This window comes from Corvus kubaryi, unplaced genomic scaffold (genome assembly GCF_017639235.1).
Source record: "Corvus kubaryi isolate FWS band 111438036 unplaced genomic scaffold, C.kubaryi_AGA036_p1.0 132, whole genome shotgun sequence".
In the NCBI taxonomy this organism is placed as follows: Eukaryota; Metazoa; Chordata; class Aves; order Passeriformes; family Corvidae; genus Corvus; species Corvus kubaryi.
This window is the reverse complement of record NW_024580666.1, coordinates 9,731,917-9,755,177: the sequence shown is the minus strand read 5'-3', so window position 1 is coordinate 9,755,177 and position 23,261 is coordinate 9,731,917. Positions and strand designations below refer to the sequence as shown.

The 23,261-nt window shown below is 37.5% G+C and overlaps 1 protein-coding gene across 2 annotated transcripts in view; it reads right to left on the bottom strand.

Moving 5' to 3' along the window:
- CDH7 (cadherin 7) overlaps positions 1-23,261 on the bottom strand; it is a 93,846-nt gene that overhangs the window by 65,264 nt on the left and 5,321 nt on the right. For both annotated transcript variants that reach the window (XM_042032223.1, XM_042032212.1), the window contains exon 2: positions 17,893-18,294. In XM_042032223.1, coding sequence (XP_041888157.1) covers positions 17,893-18,102 — 210 coding nt within the window. In that variant the 5' untranslated portion in view covers positions 18,103-18,294. The remainder of the gene's footprint in view (positions 1-17,892; positions 18,295-23,261) is intronic.

Here is a 23,261-nt window from a genome sequence, read left to right as displayed (position 1 = left end):
CCCGGTGCTACATCAAATTATACCTGTTTTAGAATTTCCTAACTAGGAAATCATCCTTATCCATGTGCATCGTGTCAGGACTTTCTTAACAGTCATGAAAGCTGGTACTAAGCATATGCCTAAGTACCTTCCTGAAATAAAGCCTTAACCCCTGTTCAAAGAGGAAGATTGCTTTAATGAACGTGTGCCACATATGCCTAATTATAAGAAGCAGCATTGAAAGATTAAGTGATATCATTACATAAATTCACACTGTAGCTGTTCAGTATTCAGAACAAGCTGAAGCAGGGTACACACAGTTAGTATGGACACTTGAAAGTCTGCTTGAAATTGTTTAGATCATTTAAAGTGATCCTTTGTCAATAGATATGTTAAGAGGTTTGATTTCTCCCTAGGTTTTTTTTTTAACCATTCAAACTTGCAGGCCTGCAAGGACTTTCTGATATAACCAGGCTGATCTCAAGATAGTAATTCATATCTTGATAGGCATTTAAACTCCATAGGATTAAGGTCTGGGAAATAAATGTGTTTAATGCCCATGTTTTCTGCTTGTTTTCAGAAAATATTTGAGGGGGAGGATAATCCATATTTCAAACCCATAAAAAACTGCCTTAACATGAACAATACTAGGTTAATTGTAAATTCTCCCACCTTAGAAGGATTTTAACAGTTCTGCGTAAAGGGCAGTGCTCTCTTAGTGCCTTTTTCTATGATGGTGGGTTTCATTTAACAAAGAAAATCTCATCAAATTCCTATGCAATCATTATACCTTGTTTCCTTAAATCATATTTCGACATTTCAAATGATGTGAGAAGATATTTATGAGTTAAGATTGAAATTCACTTGTATTTAAAAAAAAAACCCAGCATGGATATGAGATTTGCCATGTACAATGCTGATGCCAATCCAAGATTTTTTCATCTGTTATTCATGTTTTCACCCTATTTTTGTTGTATTTATTACTCATTGCCATTGAATGATGGTGATACAGTCAATGCATGTGCCATTGATAAACAAATTTTGAGAAAATAGTGAAATGGAAGGTATTATTTTACACTGGTCATGTATACTTACTGAATCGACATTAAAATTCAAATTGTGCATACCTGTTTCTAATTCTGTAAGCTATCTGGATTCTACTGAAAATTTTAATGTCTTCTTTCAAAACTTATTTCTGAAGGTTGCAGTACTTCACATATATTGAGAAATTTCAATTTCCAAAGAGACCCCTCTGATTATCTGAAACAACAAGTCCTTTTGACACTATAAAGGACAGTGAAAAGGATACATAATTTAAATTCTTAGGTGGTCTCTGATGAAATTACACCACTCTTACCTAATGACCATTTTCTTGTTGAACCCCTTCTTAGTGAGCTTTGGTTCAATGAAAATAGTGCACACAGTGAGCTACTTATGAGAACACTCCCTGCTTCTGAAACATTGTGGTGAACATGAAGGCACAGGAGTTACTAGAATTGTGCATTCTGTAAGCTGCAAACAAGATCAGTCATCTGAATTTAATCTACCTCAAATGTTCCAACTTAAACGACTGCTACTAATTTGTCTGTCATACTTCTGGTGTATCATCAAACATCTCCTTAAGGGATCTTTTATTATAGTATCTGATTGTTTTATTATAGCATCTGATCCATTTTATAACTAAATCTGAAAACAATGAATTACTTTTGGAGATTAGAGTTTAAATCACTGTAATACTTGCCCCCAGCATCCAAGACTGATCTTTGCTAAGTTTCACTTGACACAGCATGTAAACTTCTCTACCAGATTGTCTGAGCACTCTCAAAGCTTAATTGATCCAATTTGCATGTCACATCCTGGCAGAATTGTGCATCATTTCTATCCTCTTGGACTAAGTGATCACCATCTAATCACTTTGTATACAAAGCAGATGGAAAGTTTCCAGCTCCTTTGCTATCCCCTTGCATGCATCCATATTAAAGCAATTCTAATTCAACAAACAATCTGATCTTTCTGTATTTTTATAGGATTACTCTCTCATTGATAGGCCTTCTGTCACCAATTGTAATGTTCAGAACATTATACTCAAGGCATTTTCACTTTTGTCTCGCACCTTCTGTGTGGTCCCTTAAAATGATCATTTCATTTAACAAAGTCCCCTTAGGGAAGTTCTATGCAGCTTGGTGTAAATCAGCACAACTCTGTGCACTGAAAGAAAGGTACAATTTCTAATTATTCAGGATCCTGTAGTTCCAAGGGAAAACAAATAATTAATTATATCCCTATTCGTAAAGCTCTGAGGCTTGTACATTAATAGACAGTGCCAAAACTTTTATATCTGTTAAAAGGAAAATGTATCTTTAAATTCAGTAAATATTTTTCTGACAGTAACTGCTTCTGCACATGAAACTAAAATCTCTTATTTATGTTATTTTGCTGTACATTTTCCCTACAAAATTGTGCAAGCTGTCATTTAAACACAATGACAGTTTAGTAAATAGTTATGTTGTTCACAAATACATGAAAGCTACCTTGTTAAAATAACGCAAATAGGAAATTCTGCAAAGAAAAGTCACAAGCAGATTAGTCAAATTAATGAAGGATCTACACATTTCAAATCACTAAATTCAAACTTTATGAAGTGAACAGAAGGTTCTACTTCCTAATCTCACTAGTGATTCACTGATGGAATTTATATTCTCCACCTGTCTCTAGTTTATAAACATCTTCAAACGTTGTTATGTGTCTTCAGCCATACTCTTTCCACACATTCCTACCTGTTGAATCCATTGTCCAATAGTGCCTCTGCTCTTCTGGGAGTTTGTGGCTGGCTTATTTTTTTCCTACATACATCCTTTTCATCACTTCTTCCACTTTTGTTCTCTCCATTAATCTCTATTCATATTTGCTCAATAAAATTTATGAGAAGGCAAAGAAATTGTTCAGGGATTTTTGAAACTTGTTTTCAGTGAAGAATACATGAGAAACTCTAAAGTGTGTTGTTCACAGAAGTCATCAATCACTGGTGGTCAGTGTTCATGACAGCTCAAGATAAGGGATACCCTTCAGTTTGCTCTGCAGCTACTTTTAAAACTTGTGGAAGATTCGAAGGTAAAACCAGTGCATACATAAGAGAGTAAAGGAACCAGAATACACTATTAAATTGTGAAATAATTTTTGCCAAAGGTAAAGTATGCCAGTTCACTTATAAAACCATGCTTTTGTGTCCATATATACACAAAATAGTGTCACAAATGGAAGGATAGTAGTTGTTCAATGGCAAACCTAGCAAATTCAATGTTAACAGGTAAAGAAGAAAATTAATTAACCAAGTAAGCCAATTTAATCATAAAAATATGCATTAGGACAGTAAATAGACTTTCTATTAGTATGCAGCACAATGAAAAGTGGTAGCATAAAACCAGCAATGCTTTTCTTTGATTTGTACTTTAGACTCAGTGGACAAGTCATATGTAAGCTGTTCACAGTGTAACCCTGGTTGAGTCTTATGCCTCTGGTTACACAAGCAAGTAAAACCCCTGATATCTTCAGATTCTGTTCTCATTTTAAAAATGCAGGGTCCCATAGCTTACAATGGGGTTTTGCAGGTGTAAGTCAGTGGAACATAACAAACAAATCTGTGGGTGACACTCAGTTTGCTGTCTCACAGCTGAGCTGTGTTAGCTCAGCAGGACTAATGGCAATAATGTGGGGGAAAAAATTATCACCAGTACAGGCAGGTGTGACTCACACATAGAATTCATCTACTGAGCAACACAGTATAATTTTATACAGTCACTTTTAAGAGCAAATTTTCTGCTAGTCTGTAAACAATCAGACACCTATTAAACCATCATATTGTTTTTAATGAAGATGCCCAGAGTTTCTAAGCCAATGTGAAGACTCAGGGTCCTGAGAGGCCTTTCCCATGTGACAACCTGCTGCTTCTTCTGACACTCCATCCTGAAGGTATTTAAATATCGAGATAAAAAATTTAACAGTATTAAATGCTTTCGTTGAGCCCAAACTTACAGGGCTCAACAAAAGGGAAGGTCTTTTGATTACTGAGACACACAACTTCAGGAATATATACATAAAAACTCTTTAACTTGCCTTGCAAGACATCATTTATAAAGTAATTTTATCCTCTGCCAAACATTATTAAATAGTGCCTTGATGTTTAAGAAAATCTACCTTATGTTCTTGCACTACTTCTCTTGCCACCAGTGAAACCAAAGATGCACTTTGATTTTGAGAATACTCTGAATATAGCATTCATCCTCAGTTGTATCCATATTTCCACCAGATACAAGTTACTTTGGAAGCAAAAAAAAAATCTGGTTTCACTTCATGATTCTCTACAATGGCACTCCTATTAATTTCTGTTGAAATTGTCTTATCGGTATATTTGCAGGTACAGGAATGTTTGACTCCAGGAAAATTTGAGATATTGAAGATCATTTTGTTCACTGCAATAAACGTAGCTCTTCTAACCTTGATGGTGAATCTGCAGCGTGTCTCCCCTTTAGCTTGCTAATTATTTTACAAAGTAATTTTCCAAAAATTTAATCTGAGACACAAATTGTTAGCACATCCTGCTACAGCCCCAAACTGTGTTCCAAAATGATATTTGCATTTTAAGTATAGAATAAAGCATGCATTAAATGATCAGAACTGGAAGGTGGCTCACTATCTAAAACACAGATGATAACATAATTTCACAAGCAAAGGTAAATATCTTCCATTTCTAATATAGTATACAGATACAGACCCTTATATCTTTAAATCAGAAGGATCTGTCATCAAGGTGGATATCTTAATTTTTCCATCTTCCTCACAGTCTCATTTTCTGCCTGGCAGGTATTTTGGAAGCCTGACAAGGCACCTGGGCCCTCAGTCTGTATCATCCCACACGAAAAGCAGCCATTGACTTCACTTTGTGCTACTAGAAGTAAAATTGACAAAAAAAAAAAAATCCAGAAAGATGATTTTGTCATCAGACTAGAAGAATGGACCATCATCGTCTACCCATCCCTGCTTACTAAAATAATAGATTAATGGTAATTGTTGAATGTGATACTGTGACTTACATAGTATGGAACAGCATCTAATTTTGACAGGACATTGAAATTAGTCTGCATGAAAAAATTCTCACGCAGCCTAGAAACAGATGGGAGGAAATATAGTTACATGAAATGATCAATGTCAAAATACCAGTCTAGAAAGAAAGGTGTCTACTAAAGTTCTGAAAACCATGGGTGTTATTATTTCATCCCTTTAACTCCCAAGAAAAATTTGCTTTGTAAGGTGCAAGCTACCTTCTTTAGTGGTAGACCAGAGAACTCATCATTTCGATTTTTGGCTCTTAATTTGAAAACAGTCTGGACACAGTCCAGTTACTCCCCTGACAGTTACACATATTTGAATCCTTCCATCCATCTGCTGAGACCTCGGACTTGCTTGGACTCCTCCAGATCTTCATGTTGTGTTTTTACCTATCCACACTTTTTCTTGACCCAGTAATTCTTGGAACCTCTGTATGGAACACTATTCTCTCTTGTCCTGTGCTGTTTGGCACTCTGTTGCTCAGGTTTTAGGCTTATTGAACAAATTCCAAATTCTCTAGCCCTATCCAGTAATGTTTTATAAGAAATATTTACATCTTTCATTTTCTATTCATTGCTTCTTTACTCTCATTAAAGAAGCATAAAACCTAGTTCTACTAGTTTTTGTCTTGATGGTATTTGCTTTTGATGTCTTGTGTCACAAATTACCTTGCTGCACATGGCATTTTCCTCTTTTGATTAAAAATGAACTTTACCTACCTTTTTGTCTCTTTCAAATGCATCTGCTAGTTAACAGACCTACTCCCCTGCATATTTCTCAAACCTGGATGTTACTGGATCTGTGGTTACCTGCCCTCCTTTTCCATCTGTGCTAGTCAGGCCTTCTTTCCAGAACCTGTGGGGTGGATTGATGCGACATAAACCAATGTGTGACCCATACAGATGCACATAGCTTCTTTAGCAAAGAGTGTGGGGAATCAAGACCCATACATTGAGCCTCGCCTCAATCCCTGGCCTCATTAAAAAGATCATTTCTATCCATGTGGATGATGAGAAGGTGATCAGGAGTAGTAAGCATGGATTCACTAATGGTAAATCACATTGGACCAACCTGATTGCCTTCTGCGATGAAACAGCTATCAGGATGGATGACAGCAGCAGATATTATCAACTTTGACTTCAGCAAGGCTTTCAACACTGTCTCTCACAACATCTTCATAGGCAAATTCAGGAAGTGTGGGTTGAATGAGTGGACAGTGAGGTGGATTGAGACCTGGCTGAACCAGAAGGTTGTAATCAGCGGCACAGGGTGTAGTTGGAGGCTTATTACTAGTGGTGTTTCCCAAGGTTCAAAACTGCATCCAGTATTTAACTTATTCATCAATGACTTGGATGAAAAGGCAGATGCCTCCTCAGCAAGTTCCCTGATGACACAAAGCTGGGAGGAGTGGCCAATATCCCAGAAGGCTGGGCACCCCTTCTGAGAGACCTCAAAAGGTTGAAGAGATGGATAGAGAGGAACTGTCTGAAATTCAACAAAGGCAATTGCAGGGTTCTGCGCCTGAGGAAGAATAACCCCATGGACCAGGACAGACCAGATGTGACCTTCTGGAAAGCAGCTCTTTGGAGAAGGACCTGGAGGTCCTGGCAGAAAACAAGCTGTGCATGGGCCATTGTGTTCTTGTGGCCAAGAAGGCCAGTGGTATCCTGGCCTGCATTAGGAATAGCATTGCCAGCAGGTCAAGGGAGGTGATCCTGCCCATATATTCAGCCCAGGTGAGGCCACATCTGGAGTGCTCTGTCCAGTTCTGGACTCCTCAGTACAAGAGAGAGATCCTGGAGCTCCATGGAGCTCCTGGAACAGGTCAAAGAGAAGACAACAAAGATGACTAGGGGATTAGAGCATCTCTCTTACAAGGACAGCCTGAGGGAGCTGAGTCTATTCAGCCTCGAGAAGAGACGACTAAAAGGGGACCTCACCTTTGCCTATAAGTGTCTGAAGGGAGGTTGCCAAGAAGATGGAGCCAGACTCTTCAAAGTGGTGCCAAGCAATATAACAAGAGGCAACAGGCAGAGATTGATGTACAGGAAGTTACACTTGAACACAAGGAAGAATGTTTTTATTGTGCAGGTGACCACATACTGGAACAGGCTACCCAGAGAAGTTGTGGAGTCTCCCTCACTGAAAATATTCAAGAGCTGTCTGGACACAATCCTATGCCAAATGCTCTGGGATGACTCTCCTTGAACAGGGAGGTTGGACCAGACAACCCACTGTGGTTCCTTCTAACCTGACCCATTCTGTGATTAGATTGTTATACCTTAATCTAAATTTATTTTCTCATTGTTTGCTTTGGCATGTTGCTTTCAGTTTTACATCAGGCTCTAGAGTGAGTAAAACAAAGCAAAATGCTTTATCATGTTCCTCCCCTTCTCACACTTACTCTTTGGGATACTTTTTCTTCCCTTTAACTTTTTCAATCTCTATTTTCCTGAACTAAAACCATTAAGACTAGAATTTTCACATTTTCTTTGAATCTTATGATAAATCTGACTTAAAAAAATGTGTCAGTACAAGCAGGAATTATTCCTCAATGTGAGGTCCCTCCATTATTTCCTAGACTTATATACAGATTTGTGTATATGCTTCATCACTGCTATCATTCTAATTCCTGCATGTTTGCTCCATAAAACCTTGTTTTACATGGCTTCACTTGGTTGGTCAGTCAAATAAATGGAAACAACATTTCAAACAACTAATATTTCCTTTGATTTGGAACTGATATGCACTCAGAAGTGCACTTGATTCAGCATAAAGAAAAAAACCAGAAAAGCAGTAATGCTTTAAGATCCTCAGCATGGTGGTGGACATGAACTTGCAAAGAAAGAAACAAACATGAATAGTGGAATTTGAATCTTAAAATGAGAAAGGAAGTAACAGTTTCACTTGGCTTATTTCCTGTTTAGATGAAGCTACAATAGAGTGCTTTTGTTCATGGCTTTTCACTGTCAAGAAGATATTCAAAAAAAGGAGAGGATGAATAAAAGAGCAGTATGGATGAAGACAGGACTACAATGCTGACTCAAAAGGAAAACCTTTTAAAAGTATTGCTTGGCTAAGCAACAGTAAAGTGGTAAAGGGTGAAAGATGGGTGGGAAGGATAACAGTCTACATATGCATGAAGATTACAAACATCCAGGAGCAAGTGGAATTATTTAAACAGTTTTTAATATATAGACTATGTAGCACTATAGCCCTGCCAGTTAAAAAAGAAACATAAAAATATGCCAAGTACTTTTCCAAATGCCTATTCTGCCCATAGAGTGTGTATAAATTGTGTAAGAAAGACAAGTTAAGTATTTTGCTAATTTATGGCATTACGTTTATACCATGATTATGGAAACTTAAGAAATGACCATCTGCTTTTCCCAGCTGTGTCTGAAAACTTTTCATTATTACAGGATAACAAGCTAAACTTTGCCTAATACAGCACCTGCCTACCTTGTAAGGAAAATCAATTGCCTGATTGCCTCGTCAGCAGGGTTACAATTTGGTACCTCAGTATGAAGTGTTTAAGCAGCTTATCATCCTTACACATGTACCATCCAAGTACCAGATTTTCCATATTTTGGAAGCATTTCAAATGAAAAATAATTTTTTTGCGTTCAATTCTTCTCACACATACTCCACAGCAACAGAATTGCATGTCTTTCTAATCCTTGAGGTAATTTCTTATGATTTACAGAAACAGGAAAACTAAATGAAACAGTATGACTCTGGCAACATTTTGTGGAATTCATGCAGCAAAATCTCCTTATATCACCTGGAAAATGACCTTAAATTTCTTTCTTTCTATTCAGAGGCGGCCTAAGAATTTCCTGTGATGTAGGTAGAATATTGTGTCCGACAGTCCTTAGCTGTTCTTAGTATACACCCTTTCATCCACATGATAAGCCACAATGCAGCCCTTCGGTGCTTTAGGAATATTAAAGGACTATATGAAAGGAAGGCACTGTTTCTTCACCGTCAAAATGTGGAACATGTTGATATCTGTTGCAAATCAGACCTCACTATTCCTCTTTTACTAATCTACAGAATAAAATATCAGTTGAAAATTCAATTTTGAAATGACCAGACAATTGTATTGCAACATTAATATTCTCAAGTGGTCTCCTAGGGTCAATAAAACTGATCTGAAGATTCTGGACTAAATCTTCAGTTATTCTATGAACAGCGTAACTTAATTATCAAAACATACTAAAAAACTTTTTGCCTTCTTCTTGAATGTTTAGAATTATCTTCTTCTCCCAGGGGAGAATTCTGAAAAAGACAGCTTGAGACTAAGTCAGTAAGGCATATTTTTTGTTTGCTGGTACATGAGTAATTGCACGTGAACTACTGTATGCAGAAGAGCTACGTTTGTCTCAGTATTCCTATTTATCTGAAGAAAAAACAACGCTTATTCTTTGCTACATTTATGACTTGTAGAGTGCTACTACCATACTATGTGCCTTACACCTACATAAACAAAAATATTACTTTTGCAAGAGCACAGGGCTGTAACATCAGCAAATATTTGTATATTGACAGAACTGTTAATGGTAGTAGTTTTTTTCAAGAACATCTGCAAGAAATAATCCTAAATATATTCCTCAATTTTATGAACCTATTTATTGATTTTGGTGATCAGTGTCTATTGTCAATGAGCTTCCTCACTGGCTAAGCTTTACACTTGCCAGGGAAGGTTAGAGGGGTTCCTGTTTATACACTGAGTTCAAGAGATGTATGGTTTGGTGTTCACAACGTTTATTTATATTAATAAATATAAATCTGTTTATTTATTATATTTTATTTATATATTTTTAACTGGCTAATCTTCCTTCTTATAACCTTGAAATGATGAAAGATTAAGCATTATGACATCCTCAAACTTCTGCTCTTGGTATAGGCTGGTACTCGTACCATGACCATGGTTTGGACAGTTGGGACAGAATTAGAGTTCTCCTAGAGCACACACTCCACAGCCTTTTCTAAGAGTTACTTGTCTCTAATTTACATGACAGTAAGTGTCTCTTCCAGTGGAAAAGTGGCAGAGAAAATGCTGGTAGCATAAGGTAGCTAATAGTTATCCTAAAAGAACAGAGCAACCTAATGTATTAACATCTTTCTTCTCTCAGCAGTTCCACCATTAGCACTTAGCTCAGCTATCTCCTCCAAGGAAATGCATAATGCTGAGAGAAAAAGATTATACTGAAGAGATTTTCCAGTACTTATCACCAGTATATTTATGTAAAAGCCAGCTTTTGCACACAAAGGAACAATTCTCCGATTTTTTTCATGATCTTTAAATATGTTTTCCCATGTCCTCTCTTTAACTGGTTAAAGTTAGCACTGAAACATTGACATATGTACAAGGGTGCTATTTTATTAAGTGATTACTGAAAAAAAGAAAAGGACAAAGGAATTTCAGAAATCCAGTATAATATTTAAAAACAAATGTAGAGCAAAGAAGAAATTCAGCAGAATAATTATGACAAGGCAGCAACAGTCCTGGCAGCACTTTTAGACTGTGACACATGGAAAATACTTAATACATGAAATGAATGCCCAATGAGTCTGTAGACAGACACTTATGGCTAACAGAAGATGTATAAGAAAAAAAAGGCAACATGAAAAAGGTAGTGTGACAGCAGGCTACAAGATGTAAAACTATAAAGCATATGCAGTTTGATATTTTGAAAGCAATTGGAAAACATCCTTTATCTTTACAGGTCTGAAAGAAGATGTAGCCTTGTACTAACATGGATATTAAATAGGTCTGCACTTAGTTTCAACCAGCTAGTCATCCATAAATGCTGGGAAGGCAGGAAAGAACTTTCTATTATATGTTCATAATGTTTTAACATGTTGCATGATTCTCATTTTCAGAAAAAATAATATTCTATCTTCATAGCAAACAACACTAGTGACCCACTGTTCTCAAACTATTTTCAGATGTTGACTAACACTACATTCCTCTGAATTCTGTCATTGCCTCTTAGTCTGCTATTGCTTCTTGCCTAATAAGACCACTGCCTCAGAGCAGGGGTTGTATTTGCTTGCATTTTGGCTAGCCCAATAATTCATGAATGGACCTCCTTAGTCTTAGAATAATGCAAATACTCAAAGTTCCTGATAGCCAAAGTTTTACAATGCTGTATTTCCAATGCCATTAACACAGAATTGTGAGATAAGAGGATGGACATAAAACTGGATGCTGGATGACAGCCAAACAAGAACTAAGGGACCAAGAACAACCTCAGAAGATGAAAAGGAGAAGGAATGTCAGAACATCACAAAAAATGTCAGTTGGAAGCAGCATCAGCTTGACTGACATCAGAACTTTAATTCTCATGTTCTCCTGAAAATAAGGCATTTTCTGATAACTAGCCAAGCATACCGGAGCCTCTCATCTACATATATTGCAAAATCAACTTTTATTCTTGCTTTTCTATTTTTTCAGAGACTCATACAATTTAGTTTTAAACAATGCCCAAAAGACATTCAGAGCAGAGCACTGCAGGTAGAGACTCAGTCTCATGAAATACAGAACTGGTATTACAGGATTACATAAATAGCATGGCTGTGCCATTGAATATGAGGGCTGCTTAATTTACTGATATTGTCATCACCTTCACTAACCTTCCTCTTCTGTAATGGCACATGTTAAGGATCAATGTTCTATATTATACTGAGAGATCAAAAAGCTACATGTTCTGATTCAGTATCCAACCATAAGTCTCTCAACTCTATTATCACTTCTAATAATGAAATTACATACAAATTGTCTTTTAGTGCTTGGGCATGTGAAATTGTCATCACTTTAAATCCCTGGCATAAAACCTTCTCCTGTATCCATTCAGCTATGAGAGAAGAAGACTTCCTGTAAAGAGAGAAAGAGGAAATTACACTATATGTGTGCAGGCTGATGAAATCAACCAGGAAAAGGCAGTAGATTTTAGGTTATTCTTTAGGATAATTCTTCCTGTGTGTCTCAATCTCACCCTTCTCCCCAGAGACACTTTCGTCCCGCACACTAAGGAGGAAACATTTGGAATGTCAGTCAGATCTCAGTTATTCAGGGTAATCCACGTAAAGTATAGCATGGAATAACACAAAGCCCACAGTGACTATCCAGTGAAGAAAAATGTGTGATACTGGGACTGGATAGAACAAGTTGAGATGGTAAAGTCATACCTGTGCAGTACAACTGAAGCATCGTTTCCCCAAGACCTATTCAATACATAAAGCAAGGAAGCAGGACTCAACTATTTTGTCTGTTCACTTGTTTCATTTGCAGCATTTGTGGTAGGAAAATACTTGACAGGAATGGCATGTCCCATTTTACTTAAAAGGTCAACTGTTATCAATTTTCATAGCACAGAAAAGCAAAGAGTTCCTGAGATGGATAAATATCAGAAATACAGCAGATTTGCTTTTTCCTTTTTATAAATGGCCTGCTGGGAGTATATAAAACAACAGTGCTTCAAAGATTATGATAAAAGTAAAGATAACACAAATAGAAAAGGAGAAAAAGATGTAACAGAGGGGAAGATGTAACAGAGGGGAAGTTTCTTTCTGAGTTATTATGCCATCTTTGTTTTCCACATAGAGGCCACAAAGACAGATGAAAAATAGTTGGTCTGAGTTTGGTTTGTTTGAATGTTTTTTTCCAAAACTACTTGTGGTAGAAAATGAAGAAAAATCTGCAGAGCTGTGGGTACTCTCAGGCAGGAGCTTACTTGCAGAGCAGACATGAACATTTACCTTGCACAGGATGCTTGGAGGGAAAAAAACCCATATGGAAGCTGAGCAGAGAGCCCTAGTCCCTGTGGGTGCCTCTAGAAGCAGTAGGAGGATCAGATCCCTGCAGGGAATTGCACCTGACTCACCTCCTTCTTCACTATGTGCAAGTGAGGTAGCCCAGTCCTTTTTACCTATATTTAGCCTTTGTAATATCACCCCATCTCCTCTCCATTTCCCAAAATGCCAGTAATATTCCCACAGCTCTGTCTGAATTTGACTGAGTGGCCAGCACTTCCAGAGTACTCACTGCCTTAAAGTATTTTAGCAAAGACACTCATTATCCAAGTCAGTCAAAATTCATCAGCCACATCTGAAATTGTCAGGCTGTGATTCTATGAAAAGAGCCCCAGTGCTGACTGGATCTGTATGGCTTGACACAAGGTCACATCACAGATAAATACAGTATGTGAATAATTCTGTCACCTTATGGAAACATTCACCAACACCTTTGAAAAACAAAGCATTAACTCAAAACCCCAGTATCCTCCCCTATCCTGCCTCCTTCCCTCCAAAATGAGGAGACTGGAAAAAAACTACCCACTCTCTATGCTAATAATAACATAAACTTGTTATCTGGCTGCTGTAAAAACCCTTTCCTCACCCTGCCTGTAAGTTCTCTTAAAACTTGTAAAACCAGAAAATTCTCTTAAATGACCTAATTTTATGGGAAAAGCAGCTTGTTTGCTGCATTTTTTTCATGTTTCTCTCATTCTGCACTACTCCAGAAAATAATAATGCAAATATTAGCACTTATGCACTTTCATCCACATTTGAAAATTGAATACAACAGGTTAATTCACCTAAAACAGTCAGAAGAAAAATAAAAAGGCAGGTAAAATTGTATTGGAAGGCAATGAATCTGAGCTCTAGGAAAATATTTGCTCTTAGTTCACTTATTTAACCTTTTTTCTTGATTTTAAAATGCAGGTTAGGACTTACACTTGTTCTTACATTATAAATAAAAACAACACTCAGAGTATCTTACGAGTTCCAAGTGTTATTTTGAGAATTACCAGTGAGCCTTTCAAAGTTACATATGACCTTCTTGGGTTCGTGCTCAGTCATAAGTCCCTGTCTTTTATTTTCAGTCCTTCACATGTTAGTGAGATCTCAAGGGAAAAGAAGAGTTCAACTCAGCAAAAATCTTGAAATTGTCCTGTAAATATACTTAAATTTAGAGCCATTGGAAAAGGAGAGTTGGTTTGGATTCAAAAGAAAACATTGAAGCTAGCCATCAATCAGCATCTTACATGGAGTTCACAGACTTCACTTCTTCAGGTTTATTTGTGTTTTCTTTTGTTTGTTTGTTTAAACTTTTAAATAAGAAAAATGAAAGTATTACTGGCAGAGATTCTGTGTCATTATAATGCTTTTGATGTGACTGACACTCTTGCAGCAGAAGACATTAAAAGACATTAAAAAAAAAAAAAAACAAACCACCACACCAAAAAAAACCCAAATCCTGGATGTCAGATAGTTATGTGACAAAACAAAAAAAGTATCAACAAAATGTTCAAGTTCTACTTCAACTGCATTCTCCTTTGCCAATGTGTACCCATGGAAACTTCAATTACAAGACCATATACAGCTTTTCAAATACTCAACATAATAGCATATACTTTTTCCTAATTTTAGGTGTTTACATTTCGAATAATTTAAAATTGCTCTAGACTATTATTTTTTCCACCCAAATAGATTCCATTAACATCATTTATATGGAAAATACAGAGTAAGGCATTTCACAAAAACATATTACCAAGCAATAGTAAACATTTTCCAGAAAACAGAAGCCAACTATGCTTCTAGCTCAGTTAGCATCACAGTTAGCTGCCTCATCTCCTGCATGGCATGTCTGGAAGAGAACAGTGTCTATCCAAACAGTTTCATGGGTTAAACAGTTAAATGCTTCAGCCCTCCAAGTGAACATAATACATGCTGTGCTGACCGACAGAAGAGAATCGTATATGGTTCAGTCCACAATCTGATTACATGTTAAGCACTTCCCAAGAGGTGCTCAGAATTACATCCAAGATGATTAAAATTCATACCACAAAGAGGAAAAACCTACATTAAAAAAAAAAAAAAAACGAGAATAAAAAAAGGCACCAAACTTCTGTCACCTCTGACTCATATTAGAGTAAAACTAATGGAACTGCTCCAGAGGTTTCTCTAGAGTCACATGAGAAACAGGCCCTGCTGCCTTAAAAAAAAAAATATACATGCATTTAGGAAAACAGGAAAAGGACGTCCAGAAGGAAGGCTGCAGTATACCTCAGGTATAGATCTGAAGCCTCATTAAACAAACACGAAAACACTGAAAAATTAAGGAAAATACTTGTTTTACTCAGGTGAATAGGAATCCTGCTACATTATTTACAAGGAATAGGATTTTACCCTGCATGATCATGCAATTAAAGTGTCAGAATGCAGACACCCAGGAGGACAGAGCTAGTGCTGAACGTGAAATTAACATTGGTATTTCACGACTCTTGAATGATTTGCCATGTAACCCTAACAACCCCCAAATGCTGCCTTACAACCAGAATTGCCCAGGGCTTAGTAAAATTGAATAGTGGCAGGGAGACAGTATTCCCCATTGCAGCTCCATTTGCTTGAGTGTTTCTGAAGCCTTTTTATCTCACAGCCCTTAAAAGCTGGAGGAAGGTCCCTCCTTCCTGGATGTGCAGTTAGATTGGCACCCTGCAAACCATCCTGAATGCAAGGCAATGCAGGACTGGCCTCCCCAGAAGCAGAGCACTCGGCACAGTCTGGTTGGTACTTTCACTTCATTTGATGAGAAAAATGAATTATGCCAGCTTTTTGCTTGCTGTAGCTTCCTCACCAAGGGGGAAAAAAAAAAAGAAGAAGAAAAGAGGGAAAAAAACCCAACCTTCCTTTCCAAATCTTGGTCTTCTCTGTCCCTACCTGCCTGCAAAGGATTTGAAACAAGAACCACAATGTTTCTAAGGGAAGAAGAGGGGAAGGAAGGTGACTGCTGCTCACTTCAGAGTGGTGCTGCACATAATATGTTAAGACACAGAAAGAAAATCACTTCTTCACCTTTTTGCTCCGCTGCGTGGGAATGCAGCTTTGGTCATGATTGCACCTCAGGAGCCACACAGTGAACAGCCTCTGCAGTGAGAAGGTTAGGAGCTGGGCACGTCGTATCTTACAACATGCTCAGCAAGGACTCTGTTTCCAGGAAGATGGCCTTCCTTTTGTACATGAAAAATTTTATCTGCTTTTCCTACAAAATGGATTGCTAGTACAAATTCCTGAGCCAACAATTCATACTGCTGATACAAAAGCAGGATGGGCACAGACTGTTTCAGAAAAAGAAAAGGTTGTGTTTTGGAAGATATCTGCTTGTGAATGCTAGGACTCTTGTAAAGGACAGGAAAGAGCAGACTGTGAAGCTAAAAATAACCACATACATGCAAATATCATGTACTATACCGCTACCACAGTATTTTTGGCCATAATATAGCAATCGACTGAATATGAGAATTACTATGAATCAAAACTAGTCTTCACTCGAGTATTTCAAGACGCTTCTTTTCCAGGAGAGAAATTCAAATTCGCAAGCCACACTCCTTTTTTTATCAGCAGGAAAGAATGCCAAATAGGCCATTTCCAGAGGCACAAGAGAAACTCCAGCCTGGGAACAAATTTGCCTAAAAGACAAACTCACACAGACAACCAACTGCTGCATGGCATCAGAATGGATACTGCTACATAACATCAAACTTCACCAAAACTTTCAAGACCACTGTGATAGAAGATGACATTTTCTGATTCTAGCACACCTTTCTTAAGGGTTCAATTATGCAAAGTACCAGTCCCAATTCAGAAAAGCACCTAAACACAACCATAGCTGCAATCATGAAAGCAGTTCCCTATTTAACTTGATTATTCAGTTGGCATGATTAAATTCTAAGTGCTTAACTGTATTAACACAAACATCAAGGTTTTGCCTCAGTAGGATAAATTAAGTAAGCTGAAATTCATTGCACTGGTATATCTGAAGCAGTGGATTTCAGATTACTTCATCTCTTTTTCTGTAAGCATGCTGTTGTGCTAAAAGCTGTCACTCCCTTGTTTTCTATGCATTTGCTGTATTTTAATGAGAAACTCTATTTATTGATTCTGATATTACTGAGAAAATGGGTTTTCCTTTCAATAAGATGATTACACATAAATGTTACAGAGAAACACAAGAGGGGGTTTTGTTTTGTGGGCTTTTTTTTCCCTTCATAATTGCTGAAGGCAGCGTATTACCCACTAGCACAAGGCAGTAAATGAGCTAAGTCCCGGATTCACAGCTGTGCTCAGCGTGCTCCATGTGCAGTGACGGGCATGCAGAACGAACCATTTGGGATGCCCTGATGTAAAAGGGCTGGCTCTGTACTGGACCTGTGCCCATCGCAGGCGAGGTAAAGCCACAAGGCTGTGCTGTGCATGGAGGACAGCGAGGCCCCCAGGTGCCAATCTGCCAGCCAGGCAATGTCAAAGAAAAGCAGTAATGCAGACATGCCCTCCTTTCCATTCATCACACCCACAGATGCCTGATTCTTCCTCTCTTGCTTTCAGTAGTGCTGAGTTTTAGGGAGCAAACAATGTAATACAAGACTTCTTTTTTTCTGGGACTAGCTGTTAACTCTTAAAAAAAAATATTCATCATTATGTTCCCCTATTTTAAAATCTAGTGTAAGTAATAAATATTTCCTTTCTATCAATGGTGGCAAAACACTTTTACTGTACTGCATTAAACAAGCAGTGCTAATATGTAGAGCTCTTAAAGAAAATTACAACAGGAACCTTGCATTCTTACAAGAAATGTGCTGCTGATCTGAAGTATTAAAGATTATTTCCTTTTCAAACTATGCAACTTTGTTCACTTAAGTCAACTAGGCTGACCGAATTACAGTTTTTAGGTTGCACCATATGAACAGATGAAAAAGCAAGCATCTGCACCCTCCAAAGTTTATTTAAATCCCCTACCTTTCCTACGTAGAGTGGGTCTGTACCCATGTATTCTTCCAGCACAAAGAATTGATTCCACACCCAGCTGCGTTTGGTTCTCGTCCTCCCTGATTGAAAATAGGGCTTTGACCTGGACCTTGTGAGCTCTGCTTGATTCATCCCAGAAAGACACAGGAAAAGAGCTAGTATCTGAAGAAAATGGCAAAACTCCACTTTGCCCAACTTCATCTTTTCTGGGTTTTTTTCCTCCGTGAAAGAAAAAACCTTGACCAAAGCAGGCACAATTCCAGTTGTCTCAGTAGCTCTAGCCTCCGGCAGGGTGTCAGCTGGGAGTCCAGAGATAATAATTTGCAGAGTGGTCAATTGGAAGACGTCAGCACTGCTGAATAGCCTTCACCAAAGAAATGGTGTAATGGGTACCTATCCGGGAAAAAGAAAAGAATCGTTGTCAGAATTTTAATTTTTTTTAAAGAATGCAAATTCTTTGCAGCTTTCACATCATGCATCAAAACTATTTATTTATTAATTTTCTCCTCATCAATACCAATGAGTTTACATAAATCTCTGAGAGTTTACAGCAAACTCCTTGCATGGCATTACTACTGCTGATACAACTGTATTTATAGTCATAAAGTTTTCTCCTGACTGTTCTACTAATACACCATTTTTTCCAGTAAAAATGAGACAATTGTTTCTCTTTAAAATAATCAGAGTAAGTGTAGTTATTTTCAGTAATTTGGTTTGATTTTTTCTCTTCTGTCTGTTATGGTCTGCTTTAGTTGCCATTATTATGATATAATTACCAGCCAGCTACAGGAAGAAAGTTGTATTAATGGCAGGGACATACCCTAGCTTAACTCTCTCCCATATAACTCAGAACTAAAATGAAGGAGCATAAGATGAATCAGAACAATTTGATTGATTCTTAGTCACAGTACACCAGATGCTATGATTTGTTCTGATCTGAACCTGACCTGGTAAAAAGCCCTGAGTCTCCCCACTCAATTTCACTACATTCCTAAAGCAAATGTCAGGCACCATAAGAAACATGTTAGACTACTTTATATATTTATACAGAAATATGCCCAGAAAGATCAGAAGATGATGTCATTTTGTGTTTTCAATGAAACCTTGATTTAATAACAAATGATTTTTCAGCACTAACACATACAAATTTTATCTTTTTGTGTATCTGTTTTTATTTCAAAATTTAATCATTTAATAACTCATAGAAGTAACTAAAAAAATTATTTTTTTTAGAAACACAAACTTCAATACTTGAACAAGACTCTTTTTCTGCCTTTTACTACTGTGAGCCTTCTCTGCCCATGTAAAAATGCATACTTAGTATAATGTTTTTAAAAGTATAAATTCTGTCAGTCAGAACCGAACACAGCTTTGCCTTTTGGGGGAATCACCAGGTAAGCAAAGCTGTCTCTTAAATAGATATCCTCCTTGTCTGAGTGAGCACTGAGGCACAGGAGCATTTATGAAGTGCCAAACATGAAGTGGAAATAAGGGTGAAATTAAAATAGATAACAGGGCATTAATTTGGAGTGAACTGCTGCTACTTAGGAAGCCATGGTAGAAAGAAGATTTCATCCTTTCTACATTTAATTAATCTAAAAAGGCTAGACATTAAATCACGTACATATTAAACACTCTGGACTGATTATCATATTCCTACCCATCACTACTAAAACTGAGTGAAATGTGATATCCACTATCTGTTTTCAGTATGTCAGGCTCTTTCAGCAGCAGAATGCCTATGCATTGTGCTGCCAAAGGTACCTAGAGGGCAGAAACATGAAACAAATAAAAAGCTCTTCTGATTACAGACTGTATTTAAAGCCTTTTTGTAGTAATCCCTTCTGTGGTACTGCCCTGCACCAGAAAGGCTTTGCTTAGAGGCTGGTGGGATAAAACCACAAACCCACTGAGCATGTTTGCTAAGCAGCAGCAATTTGAAAGCTTCCATATGGGAAAATCCAGTGTCTCCCTACAGGCAAAATGAAGAGAATAGGCAAGTCTTACCCAAAGACCCTAATTTTGTAAACATGATGCTACAGTTATAAAAGATATCACTACAACATGGACCAAAATTCTTCTCACGGCGGGATTAACAAGCAGGTGTCATCCTCGTTAGAAGAGGATAGTTTGAAATGATTAATCCCAACTAGTCATAGCTCAGTTTTGATCTGGTCCTTTGAGTGAATCATGACCATATGACAGTAATTACTGACAGGGCTGCCAATGAGTGTTAAGGAAGTAGCTGTGCTTTCCCTGTGATATGTTGACTTCCTACTGCTCTGTTCAACTACGGTAAGTGCTGTTTGTAGTACAGGCTGTTTATGCATCCTTGATTTCCCTCTCTGTGTCTAAGTTACATCATGTTAAAGACATCTGATATTGATAAACTGTCAGTTTATTTCAAAGAGGCAGCAGATTGTTATTTAACGGAGATAAAAATACAAAATGGATTTTCTTAAGAAATGTCAGTAAAACATTTACAATATGTTAGAGTCTTTTCACTAAGCAGTTTGAAATGTCTTGTTCTTGCTCTGAACAGACATTTCAAACCTAGAATTGCTCTAACCTTTATCTCGAACAGTGTTCTCTTATATCCTTTCTTTTACACCTGCAGGAAAGTATGAAAGCCACCATATGGAGTGCCATGGTCCCCAGCCACACGCCACAGCACAGGACTGAAAAATGCACCCAAAATACCAACTGAAAAACAGTCCATATGCTAGACAGCACAATCTGATGAAAAGCAGAATACTCACACCTCCTGGAAAAAAAAAACGTTGTTGTGGTTTACTCATTCTCAAACACTTTCACCACACAGACCCAAAATTCCAATTATTTTTATTCAGCTGTGTGGCAGCACTTTCTGCTCAGAAACACTCTTCCCTCCCTTTTTCCTCTTCTTTGGGATAAGTCTTCCTATTCCTCTTAGGGCCCTTTTTTTAGGTTTCTATTTATAGTTCTTCCAGCATACTGCCTTTTATATGTGATACCTCCAAAAGCAGAAGTCTCTGGTATTTAAAAATCACTTTTGTTTTGATAATAATTCTTTATTAAATTGCATTTCATTACCTTTCTTACTGAGATAGATAGATAGATACATTTTTACAGATTTTTTTATTAATTTTGTCCAAGCATAACTAGCACTTCAACATCACCTGTTCTATGAAGTCTGTAAGTGTCAAGTCCATAAGCAATGTCACAGCATTCATAAAACTGAAAACTAAGAGATAGTGTTGATGGTTTTTTCCTCATTAAGGCATAACTTGAGTGTTCAGGGTTGCATTTGCAACAGTAGATAAAACCAACCCTGACAGCAGCAGAGGGTATTCAGTGCTCTGATTACAATGTCTTCACTGTCATCTGTGTTTACTGACTTGAGTGTGATGGTAAAACTGACCTGCAACCATTTTTTACTTTTTGTTTAAAGATGCTCTTTTATAAAATGCTATTTTTTCTGCACAAACAAGATTCAGAGTATACAAAACTGAGAACTATTTACACTTGTAATTGATACCGTTAACTACTTAGAACAAAAGTGAATCTTTACATCTTGTTTCTGACCTCCAAAATGCTACTCCCCTCCTCAAAAAGGGGCAAAACACAATCATATCTCCTCATTCACAGTTTGCCAACATAAAAAGTAACTTAGGCCTTTAAAAACAAAATAGTCTACTAGTTTATTTAAAGCATTAAGCTCTAGCTTTCACATCTAAGCTTGTATTCCCTATTTGCTTTATGGGTAGTCCTGGCAATCACAAATATGAAAAATACAAAGTAAAAGAACCGGTGTGTAATTTGGAGAGTGTTATGTGATCTGGACAGTGCACATAGCATGTCTTAGCTGAGCATTAACATGCTGTCCAAGTGAACAGCTGTAAGAATCAGAAAAAAAAACAAACCCAAAACCCAAAAAAAGGAAACATAAAAAATATCCACTAGATATCCAAACTCGCATGCTTATGTCCTTAAATAGCTGGCTGATACATAAAATCTCAGACTGAAGAATATACATTTGAAAAAAATAATAACCACTTCATTCAATATACATGATAAACCTTATATTTTCTCCCATCTGCTGTACAAAAATTAAACTATATTTAAGTCACAGTGTTCTGGTGTACAGTGCTAATCTGAAAAATGTTACTACTCTACTTCGCCGAAACAATCTGCCAGTGTCAAAAAGACACTATTATGCACTGTCTCCAAGGGGCAATCTTGATTTGTTGAAAACATTCAGATCGTGAATAAGATCCTCAGCTTAAAAGTCCCCCTCACTGAAAGCAATTAAGGGTAATTTACACCCACTGAAAATCTCTCTGAATATTTTGCTTCACTCCATAATTTCTAAAACAACACATCAAGTCTGGTGTTTGCTGTTTGTGTGTCACAATGAGCAACAGTAGATAAGGACAAGTTTTCAGAGATATCGTCCTGGAAGCCCTCCTTCTCCATGTCTGAGATTTCCCCAGCCTTGTAGGGCAGTTTGCTGAAAGCTCTTGAGATCAGCTTTGCACCACCTAACCTTTGCAGCCAAAATGCAAATTCCTGCAGACTTCTGCTCACACATTGCTACCAGTGTCACAGTGCCAGCTTAATCTATGAACCATATCATTTTCCTGTCAACTTCTTCAACCCAACAAAGAATTTTGTCCTTCAGCATATTTTGTCCTAAAGTGTTTCTAATGCGTAAAATGCTTCAGGAAGAAGTGGAAACCCAAACCCTTTTCCATTACTAAACTCCACCAGTCTGGACTACATTACTTTAGTTTGAAATCTCGCTGCCAGCCACTCACTGAAGTTGTATCTGAAGAGTTTACCACTCCTATTTTATTGTCTTCTCTTCCCTCATCTTCCCCCCTGCCCCATTATTCTCCTCTCACCAAACTGCTTCCATTTTTGATAATATTGCAAACACTAGTACTGCACAAATATGGACCTCACTGACTCTGAGCAGCCGCCACCTGCTAGTAAATCTTGTTTTAGCTTGGCCAACAATGCACAGTTATCCCATGCTTGTTTTGTTTTTTCTCTACTTTAGTCATTCAGTAAACTCAGACACAGGGTATTGAAATAACTCCAAGGGTGACTATTGCACTGGATCTTGAACCATGATCCCTTAAACAAAGTAGAACCAGCAGGTGAGCCCCCTGACAGCGGGACTGCCCTCACTGAAATATTTATGCTTTGACATTCAATTTTACAATGCCCATTGGAAAGGGTGTTACCTTTAGTGGCAGAGAAAATTCCCCTTGGCTACAAGCCTGCAGCTCCTCTATGTCATACATCCTAAGTATTACAGGAGACTCCTTCACAGGCACAGGCACAGGCACAGGCACAGGCACAGGCACAGGCACAGG